We start from the raw sequence: 15,951 nt of genomic DNA on the forward strand, positions 1-15,951 counted from the left end.
TATAATCATCTTATTTAGTGTGAGCAATCAATATGAAATATTTTAACACGGCTAGAAACTCGTCCGAACCATTTGGAGCTTGCAAACTTGGCTATTGGTTTCTGGTTCCTCGCCAAGCAAATAGCTGCAGCAAAAACCAACTCTAGCTTGCATACTCGTACTTAGGTTGAAACGTAGAACGTGTACTCATATGTATGTATGTATGTATGCAATTGTATTGGTAATCGTTTAATTTTTAATTTTTAACTGTGGCACAAGTAAAGCATCCTGCCTCACCAAGCTCTACAAGTATATAATCTCGAGGTTATGGTTTCAAATGCAACCTTGTGGGGAAGCTGCATGGATATCTGGGGGAAAAGTCTCCCAGCATGACAGCGATCCACCCGCAACTAATTCCAGGGTCTGACACACACGTGATGATACCTGGCTCAGCAACCGATTCAAAGTTGTCAACCTTTTGCGGTCGGAACTTTATGGACTGCGGCTCTTTTGGGATAAGTCTGGGAATCCCTTTGCTGTTTGACACGCCAACATGCCGACTACAAATGTACCCATATCCCGCCGCAGTCACCTGTGAATTCCGGCATTCCCTGACGAGAGCGTACTGCGTTCTCCTGGTTCTTCACCAGGTTACATACAATTACCAACAATCATGTCTATTCTAGGGACTTCACAACGCAGTGTACCTAATTATTGTGTTTTCTTCTTCTTTTCTCCTTTGGCCGTCGTAGTATATACATTGCCTCATTATGTTCGACTACTCGTTGTTTAGGTATTGTGATGGTATTAGTGCACTTTTGCAGAAGTTGATTCCAGGCGCCACCCGTGCGGCTGTATCTTGACAACTCGAAGCCACCAAACGCCAACGATTTAGACGCGACATCCGGTGTAGGAATCGCATTTTGACCGTAATTTTTATGGATGCATTTTTTCCACTATAGCAAAGCAATAGCAACGCAAATGATACAATCGTCACGTTAGGAAGTCTTATCTATTTCAGTTATGACGAAGATACGCAAGACCGTATTTTCACGCTGGACCACAATATTTCATAATCTTCTCCCACCCTTAGATGTTATATCTTAAGTAAATACTTAGTATCAAGTATCATGCTGATTATTTTGGGTAAGGGCAATCTTCGCGTTATAAGAGCATCCGTTCAACCCAAATATGGTGTCCCTAGTCCACTCTCACAACCAAGCACATACATATTGAAAGAGGGACATCGCCTCTTTGTAAACATTTTTACTTCAATGGTTGTGTTTTCACGTAGCATGAAATTACATGGTTGATTCACATGAAACGCGATACCGAGAAAAGTCAGCACAATCATCACTCTTGGGTGGCCATTACATTCCATAAATGGTACTCGGAGCTAATTGAGTATAGTCTACTATAGTAGATCTGCTGTCTCAAATTTTCATTCGGCATACCATTTTGATCACATCCCCTCTCCGCATGCATGAATATCCCTAAAATTTTCGATATGCATCGATCAAGTGGAGTCTGTCTTCCTAACATACCTCACACCAACCAACAACCGAATAGCAATCAAAGTAGTGCTATGGCTCCATTTCTTGAACTAACCGATCCGGCCTATGAGAAAATCGGGAGCCTCATCCGCTGCTTCATCTGTATAAAGGAAGTGCGCAGGAAGGATAAACAAGGTGCCGTAACAAACTGCATCAGTTGCTGCACAGAAAACATCGAGCTTCGAGCTGGGGAAATTGGGGATGTTGCCGCCGTTTTGGAAATTTTGCGTGTATCCAAATAGTACAACACCTTTGATCTGATTTCGAACGGTGGCACTCAGGCCAGAAATTGAACCAGACATGACCGCAGTACCTTGACTATGCGTCATGCGTTAGAATGCAAAATATTTGAGGATGGTATGTGTAGGATAATCACCTGTAGCCACCTGCAACGATTGCTGAGTTGGGGCATTTCTGGTTTGCCTCGTCAAATAGACGCTTCGCCTCATTAATGGCGGCCTGGCTGGTCCCCCCAGGGAGAAAGTTCGAAGCCAATTCAGCAGTGTAAGGGCCACCAACGCCCTGAACCCACACTTGAGAGGCACCGTAGTGGCTCTCAAGAGCATTTGCGACGGCAGGACCAGCGGATGCTCCCTACGGGATCTCTGCTAAAATTCAGAAGAATGTCATATGCGCAACACTCACCATGTTACCAATCTCTGTAGAAGCACGAGCAAAAATGAAGATCACTCGGGGGCAGGCAGATGAGCTCTCTGATTCAAGTTCATTTCGTGTTGTGCTTAGTTGGCGCTCGGCGAGAGAGGCAACGTCCTCCGTAGCATGTTGTACGGGGACAGCGGCTGCCAGAGTCAGACATGGTAAAAGATGAAACAACTTCATTGCAGTTACTAAAAAGATACGTTTTAATGTGCGATCTGTAGTCTTGTGCTGAGATCTAAGATTGAGCTTGATTGTCTATCAGGAGAACTCCGGGTTTCCAACCGGGTATTTATACAAGACTACCGTCGCTACATCATGTTCTGCCTGCTCCAGTTTTCTATCTGAAAACATCTTCTTCATAGATCTCATCCTTCACGTTCGGATTGCATTTTAAATCAAGCTAGTTATGGATTTGGCAATTCTTGAGAATATCTCGCAGCAAAGGGCATTTCCGTTGGCATCTCTCAGTTCGCGACACTCAAACAAAAGAGGGATAGTGCTCGCCTTCGAATTTCTAATTACCTCGCGACAGGGCTTGTAATAGGCTGCAGCTTTCTGTAAGCCAAGTCTATTGTTACCAAAATGGGAGGGAATAACAGATACCCCACGTCTTTTACACGATCTTTCTGTCTATAATGTTGTGGCAGTAGATGTTGGAACTTCCACCATGAAACCTACCCCGCAATCCGGAGTGCGTTGTGCCTCGGCTCCCACTATGAGCTGGAATTTATTTCATGTCTTCCGATCAAAATCATGCAGCCAAGCACACGGTTTAGATAGTGTGCTGTCTTGGCAAGGTGGTCATCACGCAAACCATTGATGTATCGTCCGGCGTTGAACAAGCATTAGTTGCGAATACGTCCATGAGAGTGTGTATGCATTATAACTCAATTGGGCTGACCATCAGCTAAACAAATTCAGCTTGCAATAAAGCATCGCAAGAATACCCAAAATAGGTATCTGCACGCGGTCAGATGTATGCATCATGTTATCGCCTGAATAAAGAGCAAATGTGCTAACGCGGGAAGTTTTATATTGACATACAGTTAGCGTATCTCTGGAAGTCCCCGCCGGCCTCTGTTAGTGATGCGCTAAGTAGCCTCACTAGCATTAGGGATGGAAGTTTATTTAAGCTCAACTCCGTATATAGAGCAGGGTTTCTTTCTTTTGCATAAGTCCTTCCACTTATATGAGCATATAAGTTGTCTGAGCTAAAAATGCGTCAATCTGATATCGTTGTAGGTTAGGAAGTGAGTCAGTCACGAGAAAATGGAATTATACGTTCGTCTTGAGCCGAAAATGATGCTACCTATTGACTGTAGTAAAACACGTGAATCCTTGAAGTTTATGAGGTAGGCTGTAGTTATAGATTACTCCTATCATAGTTAGTAACCTGGAATGCATTAAAACTTTAGGCAAGAGAAAGCCATTGTGCCGGTACCACCAAAGTACTAATTCTAGGAGAGAGATGAAAGAGGATACCAAAGGAAATGCGTTTCGATGTCCTTTAGATACAACCACTTTCTATCGATGGACATTTTATGTATGTATCTTTTGTGTGCGCGACAATATTTGCCCAACGAATCGAAATTGTAATGGATCTCGAATCTTCTCAGCGGCCAGAAACGGCCCTGTCCGACCGCCACTAGTGGAATACTGATTTCCTAAACTATATAATACATCATCTTTGACACAAACGGGAGCACTAATCATCCATCCTCAGGACGCGAGTTCCAATGCCTGATTGATATTAATAATATCTTAACCTTGCTGCACGCGGATAAGATGAATCTGTCGTCAACCAACCGACCAGATAGGTGCTAAAGATTAAGTACTACAGTAACCATCTGTACAGCGCAATGGGAAGATGATCAGTTGGCAAAAAGCTGAAGACCCCTTCACCTGAAAGATTATATGACTGTAGATGAGGGTTCTCGTTTCTTTTCTTTTCATTATGTCAATTTTCTTTATCATACATCATTATACTGCAGGCCTACAATGAATGTAGTTGATACCCTGTAACAACATACGAGTCTCTAACTACGGGAGTCCTTCTATGATTGAGACAGAGCTGTCCGCACTGCCGGAGGCCATATACGATCCTCTCTCTATAAAATAACACAATGCTATATGCTATCCTTTATCTCTTTTCATACTCCGGGTCGCAATATTAGGCCGAAAGAGTACTCTCTTCATCGCAAATTCCTGAAGATGGATGAAAACGGCATTTTCTCTAAAGCATTGTCGCAAATAGTTAATGTGAAAGGCCATAATAACACCCAGATAGTAGATAACACACTTAAAATTTACATGCTGCTAAGAGATACTCAGTTCGAGTTTAATTAAGTTTGTCATTAATGAGAAACGTGTTGATATCGTGTCTTCGGCATCACTCATCACTTAAGGGTGTATCTAGGAGTTGACTTTCAATTTAATCCTCTCAGAATATACATCGAAACCTTTTAAACAGAGACACTTGAAGTTGAAATTTCTACAAGGTTATGAAGAGGTTTCTTAGGACTAAGAGCGTTTGGGGTAGGCTAAAGTTTCTATGTGCTTAATACTGGCATATCGACTCTGGTTCGGCTACAGAAGACAGATTAATATATGAATGTAGCATATAAAACTGTACACCCATTCCCCATCTAGGGATTACCATGGATAAAACTGGACAACATTCACCAAATCGATCTTCTACCCCCCTGTGGTACCCAGTATAGCTCTCGTAGATACTATCTCCACCGGCTTGCGTAATAAAACTCGGCAGAATTTGGGAGAGTCTCCAGGCTGCCTACTTATGAGAGTAAGATACAAACAAGATCTTCACCTAAAACAGACCAATAACACCACCAAGGTCGACATGAGATTTACATCACTGGATGATAGTGCCGACATATTAGAGCTGGAACGTGATGTGATAGTGGATGAGGGCACTTTCACTTTCGAAAAGCAAGGTGCATTCCATCGTGGAAGGGGCTCCGCATTATTATGATCACAGCGTTCGCGATTTGCTGATGGCTATGGTAATAAAATGCGGTGAAGCCCTACGGCAGCAACGGCAGCTGTCACATCGAAAGCTTTCCTTGATGGTACGCAATGTATAAACAGAGATTAAAATGTCGGGGCAGGATCATGGTGTCAGCCATGATTGCGGTACTTTATGGGTTCCTCCTTCAACAGTTCTCATTAGCATATTGAATCTTCTCCTAGTGCATATTTTGACCCTTTCTGTTCAATACTCAATCGACAGATATTATCCTTTCGGGCCTTCAAAGCACACTCTTCGAACTGCAAGAAACAAGCGACGGTCAATTATATGCGGTTTGCATCACGATGAAGCACCTTGGATGTATGCACATCAATGCCGACAATAAAGGGGCGAACTAAGTGATGCGGGCAAGAAAATTCTGTAACAATTGCTTCGTAGTAAAGCCGTGGATATAATCTCAGCCTTTTAAGCTATAAATTATGCCCCGCATCTGCAATGATACTTACACAGTGGCATGTGATGGCTCGGGCATCAATATGTAGATGCGGAAACTTGCCATGTATGGTCGTCACGCTGCGGCGCAAATGATTACATGCCGTCGGAAAATACTCTCACGGAAATGTTTCGTCTACGCGAGTATTTAGGCAGAACTCATTGTGATGCAGCTGCATGGGGCATCACACTTAGGGTAGCATTGTACGGAGTACTCGTAAATGTTTGTGGTTTGGAGCATGAAACGAATCCTACGGGGTTTGAGTCCTCCGATGCGGAACTCCGGCCAACGCGCCCTACACTGCCAAGGTTCATTCATGCTAGCAGCACTAATAGCAGCAACATTGAAAATGAAGAACAAGACTCTCCAGAGAAGCTGATAATTGGTCGAGCTGCAAGCTATTTACCGTTGGAGGTTACGGTGGACAAGGAGCCCAGTTTACCACTCTTCAGATGATGATATCAACGCGTAGTCATTGATCCCAGACTTTTACATATAGCAAACACAAATTCAACACAACTCGGTCGGAAACAATATTGTTACCGAGCTAACACTAGATCAAATATGCGATAAGTTTCGCTTCGGCTTTATTCCCCATACCATCACATCTGGGGCTGCTTGTGATACCTGGAGCGGAGTTGCAGCGGGGTGCAGGACACCCACCCGAGTTGCCAGTAGAAGTTGCCGATGGACGTCCTATATGTATACGAATACTCGCATATCTGGAGACAAATAAAGTGCCAGTACCTCTTCAAGGGTTATTGACAACTCAGATCCACATTAGCTGACTCAAAGCAGATAGCTTACGGTAGCCATACCGGACCTTGACTCAGAATGGAAGGCCGCGGCAGACGTGTCAATACTCGCCTGATGGCCCGATTTCGAGCTGTATGTTCCTGATTCAGGGGCCCACAAGGTCAGGATATCCGTGGGCTGGACATTGCGGGGAATCAGCTCATCTGATTTCCGTCTCCGTGCGCCCGCTTCCCCAGCTTTGGTCCGCATTTGTCTCCAGACCTTTGGTGTAGATCCGGACGCATAACCGACGAGGGTATTCGGGAGATGTAGTATTTAGTTCGCTACTTGAGAGAGAGAGTATTACTGCAAAGCAGAACGCTTCTTTCTTTTTCAGCAAGACTCTTCTCGTACGGCTAAAACGACACACACTTAGCATACACTGTTGTCTCTAGCAGCTATGCTTAACATCATTACATACTACTCATGGTTTTCACGCCAACAACCCGTGGTACATGAACCGGCATTGTGTCCACGGTACTTTGTGAGCACGAGCTGACATCTGCAGCTGCTTTTGGCTCCTCAACGGATCATCGCATGCACCCCATGGCGCTCGGTTTAATGCTCGGCCTTTTACCCAACAGTGGTGCATTTTAGCTGCAAGATCCCTACAGCTATAGAAGAAGCTTATGGCAATAAAGAAGCTTAATTACTTATTCGTATATATTATTCAGACTCATGATTATAATCATACCAGAGCTAGCCAATTCCAGTGCAAAACGCCGTCCATCCACCAGGTGATTTGTACTTCTACCAACCACGCAAAGGATGTTTCTTACGAGTAACCTATTTGCCATTGGCGCAACGAAATAGTCACCCACGTTGTCACCACACTGGTCGCTTAGGTGACGGTGAGATGGCATCCTCGGTAACTATGTACAATACCTCTTCGGACCGATCTTGACATGTTTCAATCTCTCGTGGCTCGCATCTGCCGACTTCTGCTTGCATCTGGTACCCATCTCTCGGGGTTAAGTCTCTAAGAGAGTTTCATGCGAAGCCAGGAGATGGGAAGAATATATAAAGGCACTGGTTGAGGCCCATGTTATACCCAAGACTCCAAGCCAAAGGGTCTTCAACGACCACATCCATTCTATCAAGCAAAACCGTCCAAAAAACTGTCAATGTTGGGCGTTTTCCGTCGCCTCGGGCTCGGCGCCCTCGCCGCCGCAGCTCTATCTTCTCTTGGCAGTGCTGCTCCCGCCAATGTCGCTATCCGGTCTCTCGAGGAGCGCGCCTCTTCTGCTGACCGTCTGGTGTTTTGTCACTTCATGGTTAGTATTGACTTAGGAAGCATCAAAATCAGAACTAATGTGGTGTAATGTCATGACAGATTGGCATCGTTGGTGACCGTGGCAGCTCGGCAGACTATGACGACGATATGCAACGTGCCAAAGCCGCTGGCATTGACGCCTTCGCCTTGAATATCGGTGTTGATGGCTATACCGACCAGCAGCTCGGGTATGCCTATGACTCTGCTGATCGTAATGGCATGAAAGTCTTTATTTCATTCGATTTCAACTGGTGGAGCCCCGGCAATGCCGTTGGTGTTGGGCAGAAGATTGCGCAGTATGCCAGTCGCCCCGCCCAGCTGTATGTTGACAACCGTCCATTCGCCTCTTCCTTCGCCGGTGACGGCCTGGATGTAAATGCGTTGCGCTCTGCTGCAGGCTCCAACGTTTACTTTGTGCCCAACTTCCACCCTGGCCAATCTTCTCCCTCAAACATTGACGGCGCCCTCAACTGGATGGTAAGCCGCAACTCCAGAGCTGAGAGCAGGAAAGCGATGCTGATGTGTTTTTTTAGGCCTGGGATAATGATGGAAACAACAAAGCACCCAAGCCGGGCCAAACTGTCACAGTGGCAGATGGTGATAACGCGTATAAGAATTGGTTGGGTGGCAAGCCTTACCTAGCGCCCGTTTCACCTTGGTTTTTTACCCATTTCGGTCCCGAAGTTTCATATTCCAAGAATTGGGTCTTCCCAGGCGGCGCTCTGATCTACAACCGGTGGCAACAGGTCTTGCAACAGGGTTTCCCCATGGTTGAGATTGTTACTTGGAATGACTACGGCGAGTCTCACTACGTCGGTCCACTCAAGTCGAAGCATTTTGATGATGGCAACTCCAAATGGGTTAATGATATGCCCCACGATGGGTTCTTGGATCTTTCAAAGCCGTTTATTGCTGCCTATAAGAACAGGGATACCGACATCTCCAAGTATGTTCAAAACGAGCAGCTTGTCTACTGGTACCGCCGCAACTTGAAGGCACTGGACTGCGACGCCACCGACACCACCTCTAACCGCCCAGCTAATAATGGAAGCGGTAATTACTTTATGGGACGCCCCGATGGTTGGCAAACTATGGATGACACCGTTTATGTTGCTGCACTTCTCAAGACCGCCGGTAGTGTCACGATCACATCTGGCGGCACCACTCAAACGTTCCAGGGCAACGCCGGAGCCAACCTCTTCCAGATCCCTGCCAGCGTCGGCCAGCAAAAGTTTGCTCTAACTCGCAACGGTCAGACTGTCTTTAGCGGAACCTCGTTGATGGATATCACCAACGTTTGCTCTTGCGGTATCTACAACTTCAACCCATATGTTGGTACCGTTCCTGCCGGCTTTGACGACCCTCTACAGGCTGACGGTCTTTTCTCTTTGACCATCGGGCTGCATGTCACGACTTGTCAGGCCAGGCCATCTCTTGGAACCAACCCTCCTGTCACTTCTGGCCCCGTGTCCTCGCTTCCAGCATCCTCCACCACCCGCGCATCGTCGCCTCCTATTTCTTCAACTCGTGTCTCCTCTCCCCCTGTCTCTTCCCCTCCAGTCTCTCGCACTTCTTCCACTCCCCCTCCGGCCAGCAGCACGCCGCCATCGGGTCAGGTTTGCGTTGCCGGCACCGTTGCTGACGGCGAGTCTGGCAACTACATTGGCCTGTGCAATTTCAGCTGCAAGTAGGTTGCCCCATACCCCTTGCTTGATTTCTTAACTAATCCTTTGTAGCTACGGTTACTGCCCACCAGGACCGTGTAAGTGCACCGCCTTCGGTGCTCCCATCTCGCCACCAGCATCTAATGGGCGCAATGGCTGTCCTCTACCGGGAGAAGGCGATAGTTATCTGGGCCTGTGCAGTTTCAGTTGTAACCATAATTACTGCCCACCAACGGCATGTCAATACTGCTAGGGCGGGTCTATCTCAGTATGAGTGTATGGAGGCTTCTGAAGGACTAGGTTGCTGTTCCTATCGGCGGACGAATCCTGTAGAGTAGGAGGTAACATAAATAAAATGCAATTAACATATATTTCCAATCGTGGTTGTCTATACCTATACATACCCTTGAACATCACGAAATCTCTGTAGAGCATTTCATCTTCATCCCTCCAAAGATAGTAACGTTAAATCTGTAGAGAGATGGATGTAACAGCCATCACAGAAAAGCCAATATTATGGCGATAAATCTTTTCGCTCGACCCCCGGCCATCTAATTACTCTAAGTTTGTAATATTACGTATGCTCCATCCCTGATGGTTCTATGACGCATTTTTATAATAAAATTTACTTTTATTAGTACTACTACACTTATAGATATCTTCAAGATTCCACTATAATAACAATAATTCTATCTCGCAGAATTTTATACATAATAATGATCCTATGAAGTTGGGTGGTAGTTCTCCAAGACGAGATCTTCCTTGGACACACTCTCTGCCAAAAACCAACCCTTGCTCTGCAACAGGGTCATCAATTGATCGCGTCCAGATGAAGCAGAGTCCAAATCCGAGGTTTTGAAAGATGCCTCAACGAGATATTCAATTCCAGTGCCACCGGAATTCTCAATCGGCCAAACTTCGATATCGAGCTCGACGCCGTTCCACGTTCCCGTAGAGCGCTTGGTGAGAACAGGACCGTAAATGACGGCATTCTTCAGCATGTTTGTACCCCAATCGTTGGATACCCAGTCGTTGAACATATCTGGTGCGTTAGATTCGAGCATGCTCCGTGAATCTTTCTCGCTCGGATCATCTGTACCGCTGTATCCTTTTGATGAAGCTGTATAATCCCGTTGAATAGAAAGAGTTTGTGAAGAATAGAGCCAGTCGATTTGTGCGTCGTAGTTGCCTTGTCCAGAATTCCAGCCGTAACTGAAAGCAGTGTTCAAAGCACCGGTGATATCTCCGTTGTTAACTGGAAGACGCCACTTGTAGGTGAGGTCGAAGCCGCTGTCGTTCTCGATGTTGCGAACACGGCAACTCCACCCATTGACGTGAAGATCTTCCGCAACCGTGTCAAGGTATTGCACGTTGATCTTTGTAACAGTTGTCGGCATAGCAAAGGTGGAAAGTACCGTGGGGGTAAGCTTGAAGTCGGATCCCAGAACCACAGTAGGGTCCATCAGAAGGTGCACTTCGTAGTCAGGGACCATGGGGCCGTTCGCTGCCATTGCAGAAGGCAAAATGAGTGCCGCAGTGGCAGCCTTCATGAGCGTGTGCTTCATTTTTTGCGGATGGTGGATGGTCTCGTAACGAATTGCTCAACTTGATAACGCGCCAGATTTTGCAAATGAACTGAAAATGGCACTCCTGTCACATACACTCTCGAATTACGAGGCGATGGATCCAACTTTATATACTTGCCATGCACAGCTCCTGGAATCATACCCAAGGCGACTTATGAAACTACCCCCGTGAAGCTGCGGGGTTTACATGGGCGTAGATATTCCCATTGAGGCAGGTTGCCGTACTGATGATGCCCATGCCGTCTGCTTTCGTGACCGAGTTCGGATATTATAGGGCGCCCACGTGGTTCTTATTGCCCGTTCTATTGCATCGGAACCAAACGGCGCTAATTGGTGTATAGGGCTTAGTTTAAATATAACCCCTTCTTATAATCGAGATCGCCATGGGCGGCAAAGGGTCAGGCGAGCCGTTTGCCCTTAATTTGCCGGAGCAGATGCATGAAAATTCCTACGAGTCCTTATTGCAAAATGCTCTGAGTCTCATAGTCTCTACACTCACACTCAGTCATTAGGGTTCACTTTTAGAAGTGTGTGTTGAGCGGTGGATATACGTTCCCAACCTCTTTATGTGTTGACATACTGTAGCGGCAAATATGGGGTGCTTAGCTTGCTATTAGTCTCTGGCTTGAGGCTCATTATGCTCACCGAATCATGCAAGCTTCACAACAAGGAAACGCACGCGGGAATTATATTTATGTGTAGTAGCGAAAACGATGCCGTATTTGCCGGACCAGCGCCGTTAAGAGCAGTTGAACGTCTAAGGTGGGGGGATGTGATGTCTTGAGACCACCCATTGATACCTTCCGCAACTACCCATGGATGTAGATACGAGCGTTACGTGATGGCTTGAGGCCCCTGCATGTAATCGATCTTTTGGGATGATATAGAGATGATACTCCATTTCTCCTCACCCGAGTATCAAATTTTGCTGCCATCCGGCCCCACAGCCTAGACCGGGAATCTAGTGCCGAGCGACCTGTTGGGTTCCCGTGATCTCGCTCGCATAGCGTAGCTTTAATGATTGGTAAACATCAAAACGTGCTACTTAATAGATGCTCACCGCGAGTAGGTAATGTGAATATCATACCCCAATAGAATTATTTTTTGTTTTTGTATTCTTTTCTTAATTCAACAATCACCATTGTTGCTATTAAAACATGATGTCGAGTGGGAGCTTATGGCATGAACGTCGCAGTGGGGGAAAAAAAGCGCCAATGTGGGTTTTACAGTGGAATTATACGCTGGGGATACAGGTTTTCCTCATATCTCTGCTCTTTCTGAATGTAGTTAACAGCTTACTTCTAGAATAATCTCTCATGAGCTATGTATTAAGCTTACAGATCGGAATATCCACGGCCATTATGTTTCCCTAGCCATTTAGTTCGGCGATATCTTTAAACTACAGCTTAGACAGCCAACGAAATGAACTTTCCAGCTACAACTACGTTACCAAATAGCTTTACGAAGTTATGAATCTTGATTATTACAATATGGTGTTGCGCGATAATACAATGAGAGAGTTGTAATTGTAAAATGGTGATGGCATGTAATCAGTAGTCTCAATTCACTGTCAAAAATCTCGGAGGCGTCAAATACTAAACAGCTCTAGAGTGCAACAATGTTCAGCGATGCAGCTTACACAATTTTACCTATCAATAAGAGATATCTAACGAATTTTAAAAGGGCGGATGAGTGCCCCGGGATACCATAGAGCTAGCAAGCACGCGAGTGCTAAATAAATATATTGCTCTAAAATTCTGTTAACTTACATAGCAAATTGAAATAAAAAACCCACAGAACCCGAATGGTTAAATTCATCACGAATTAATGATATGTACGTAATACCCACAAATGATCCACACACATGTGCCCTCATTGTATGTTTGTGTGTGAATATTCATTTTGTAATTCTTTTTTCTTATACCAGCTGTCATGTTTAATGCTTGAAATGGTATAGAACAGCGAGTGGTAGACAAAATGGTGAAGTTGGGTGTGTTGCATTCGGAAGAGAGCGAGTGGCATTACAACTTCCGTAGAGGTTGTGTTGGGTAATGAATTCTGGAAGTAGAAGGCTCTCTATTGGCGCACCAATAGCAGACCTTGACGACTATAAAACACACAGGATACTCGCCAATATACCCGAATGCTAATATCTGCTTATTTTAACTTTAGAACCGTCGATTAGTGCGAATATAGTAAATTACTACTGCCGTTTTACGCTGTGAGACAATTATAGAACTCGATTCACGACCAAGTAATCAAAGATTGTGATATCCATCCACTGAATGAAGAACTTGCATAGTAAATTGCCCATGAGTGAAAAATATCACGACGCATTCATAACATGGCGCTCAGGTGGCAGCCGTTACGCCGTAATGGCTGTATCATGACAGGCTTTTAAAATCTACCTATAGATAATCAGAGACCGCCGGATCTATAGCCACATATAGCCGGGCGGCAGCCGGTTAAAATCCTCTGATATCAAACGATTCTTAAAGATTGGAATATGAACTATTTTAAGGGCAAACTCTACTACCTTTTAACATAAGCAATTGAGCCTCAGTATGTGTATAGAATTACGGTTGCTGTAATATCTGCCAAGACTACAACCCCCCGCAATCTCGCAATGCAACACTACATGGTGGGCGAGGCAGAGATGCGATTGGAGCGCTTTTCTGTAAGCGTGGTGTAGCATCGATTTACATATCTGCCGATTCATGAAGAATGGATTGAACCGATCTGACCGAGACTCGTGACGAAATACTTCCAGCTTATCAAAGCTTGTCACGACTACACGATATACTAATTCATAAGCGTATAAAAGACCTGAGATATTCTGTTATGATAGATGATTCTGAACTCTTCATTTATTAATACCTTCCTGTTCTTAAAAACATATCAAAACGTTATAATGAGACTTTTACAAGCTGGAGCCTTGTTACTTGCCTCGGTGACTGTTGTCGCCGCACGAGTAGCTGCATGCGCGCTTCCATCGGCATATCGCTGGAACTCCACTGGTGCTTTAGCCAGTCCGAAGTCAGGATGGGCCTCCCTGAAAGACTTCTCTCATGTTGTCTACAACGGACAGCATCTTGTCTTTGGATCATTTCATGACACTGGATCAACCTGGGGTTCAATGAACTTTGGTCTCTTTGGAGACTGGTCTAACATGGCATCAGCAAGCCAGAACAAAATGACACCCGGCACTGTTGCCCCAACTGTCTTCTACTTTGCCCCAAAGAATATTTGGGTGCTTGCGTATCAATGGGGACCAACTACGTTTTCCTACTTGACTTCAAGCAATCCCTCAAGCGTGAGTGGGTGGTCTTCGCCACAGCCACTTTTCTCCGGTACCATATCCGGGGCCAGCGCTATCGATCAGACAGTCATCGGTGATGGTAGCAACATGTACCTATTTTTTGCAGGAGACAACGGCAAAATCTACAGGGCTAGCATGCCAATTGGAAATTTTCCAGGAAACTTCGGTTCATCATCAGCAGTCATCCTAAGCGATTCGACAAACAACCTGTTTGAGGCTGTTCAAGTCTATTCCGTCCAGGGTCAAAATCAGTATTTGATGATTGTCGAGGCAATAGGAGCCAATGGACGCTATTTCCGGTCATTTACGGCTACTAGTCTAGGTGGCACATGGACTGCACAAACTACAAGCGAAAGTAAACCCTTTGCCGGCAAGGCGAACAGCGGGGCGACTTGGACCAACGACATCAGCCATGGTGATTTAATTCGTACCAACCCTGATCAGACAATGACAATTGATCCTTGCAACTTGCAATTCCTGTATCAGGGACGAGCAGCCAATTCCGGTGGTGACTACGGCCTCTTACCTTACCGACCAGGTCTGTTGACTCTGCAGCACTAACTTGGGATGCTTCTTGCCCGTAAGCTGCTACATGGCATCTGGGTTACAAGTGAGGGACGATTAGGTCTCGAGGTACTTGGTGAAATAGGGGGCAACTATCCAGGATATAAAAGCAAGAGATGAGATACAGTTATCGGTTAACGCAGTAGAGTGTGCTAGGATGAATCTCCATAATTGCGTTTTGTCACTCTCTATAGCTTACTATCTATGGTATGTATCACTGCATAAACACGTAGGACTTCGATGGAAATGCAATGCTATCATGGAGAGTAACATGCTGTGCAGCATATGTACGTACATAATGTCACATCAAAGATTTTGAAAAGCCTATTCATAGACATGATTAGGTAGCATATTTCTTGATGCTACCGTGGATAATCGAATGAGAGCCTACTCGAGATAGTTGGGGGTGCCATGCTGCAAGGAAGATGATCACAAGCATCGACCTTCTTCTTTGGTATTCAAGCTTCCGCAAACACATTAGGTATCTTAAATAAAAATTAACCTGAGGCTTGCGGCCCGTCCCATAGCCTACCTAGATCGTATATCACTTTACAGATTTTGAACTAAATGTGGTCTCAATTTTAAAATAAAAGGATCCCCAACTCAAACTACATGATCCCGTCTTCATAAGCTTATCTCAATAATTGGACAGCAACACAATAGCGGTATTCGCACGCGAACCGTTTCTGTCATCAGGACAATCATAATGGCTACTCAAAAGAAACTGTTTTTGAATGAATGCGTTGAGAATCGGCACTCAACTCGCAGCTTTCTCAAAAAGCCCATTCCACGATCAGTACTCGAACGAGCCTTGACTCTGGCGAAGAATGCACCGTCAAGCTCCAATATACAGCCATGGCGCTTAATTATTGTTGAAGGTGCTGCGCGTGACCGTCTTGCTGCTTCCCTTACTACTGCTGCAATGCAAGGGGGGGTTATTGTTCCAGCGGTTCCAGCGGTCTTCCAGCAACGCCGGTCTGATTACGGGAAGGGCTTGTATGGAGATGTTCTGGGCATTTCCAGAACTGATCATGTCCGCTGGCAGGCGGCTCAATTGCGTAATTACGAATTTTTCG

General features: G+C 45.4%; 4 protein-coding genes across 4 annotated transcripts; 2 read left to right on the forward strand and 2 right to left on the reverse strand.

Moving 5' to 3' along the window:
• Positions 1–1,582: 1,582 nt before the first annotated feature.
• Triagg1_4191 (CAZyme family CE5) lies at positions 1,583–2,372 on the reverse strand (the record flags this gene model as incomplete). The annotated part of the gene is made up of 3 exons (XM_062898567.1): positions 1,583–1,850; positions 1,909–2,126; positions 2,178–2,372. 3 exons carry the CDS (start codon positions 2,370–2,372, stop codon positions 1,583–1,585), a joined length of 681 nt encoding a protein of 226 aa, XP_062756698.1.
• A 5,221-nt stretch (positions 2,373–7,593) lies between these two features.
• Positions 7,594–9,433, forward strand: Triagg1_4192 (CAZyme family GH71; the record flags this gene model as incomplete). Its single annotated transcript, XM_062898568.1, has 3 exons — positions 7,594–7,743; positions 7,803–8,219; positions 8,276–9,433. The coding sequence occupies 3 exons, from the start codon at positions 7,594–7,596 to the stop codon at positions 9,431–9,433; spliced, it is 1,725 nt and encodes a 574-aa protein (XP_062756699.1).
• Positions 9,434–10,128: 695 nt separating this feature from the next.
• Positions 10,129–10,971, reverse strand: Triagg1_4193 (uncharacterized protein; the record flags this gene model as incomplete). The annotated part of the gene is made up of 1 exon (XM_062898569.1): positions 10,129–10,971. The coding sequence occupies one exon, from the start codon at positions 10,969–10,971 to the stop codon at positions 10,129–10,131; it is 843 nt and encodes a 280-aa protein (XP_062756700.1).
• Positions 10,972–13,903: 2,932 nt separating this feature from the next.
• Triagg1_4194 (CAZyme family GH62) lies at positions 13,904–14,872 on the forward strand (the record flags this gene model as incomplete). Its single annotated transcript, XM_062898570.1, has 1 exon — positions 13,904–14,872. The coding sequence occupies one exon, from the start codon at positions 13,904–13,906 to the stop codon at positions 14,870–14,872; it is 969 nt and encodes a 322-aa protein (XP_062756701.1).
• Positions 14,873–15,951: the final 1,079 nt, after the last annotated feature.

Source organism: Trichoderma aggressivum, assembly GCF_033847375.1.
Source record: "Trichoderma aggressivum f. europaeum strain CBS 100526 chromosome Unknown scaffold_013, whole genome shotgun sequence".
NCBI lineage: Eukaryota > Fungi > Ascomycota > Sordariomycetes > Hypocreales > Hypocreaceae > Trichoderma > Trichoderma aggressivum.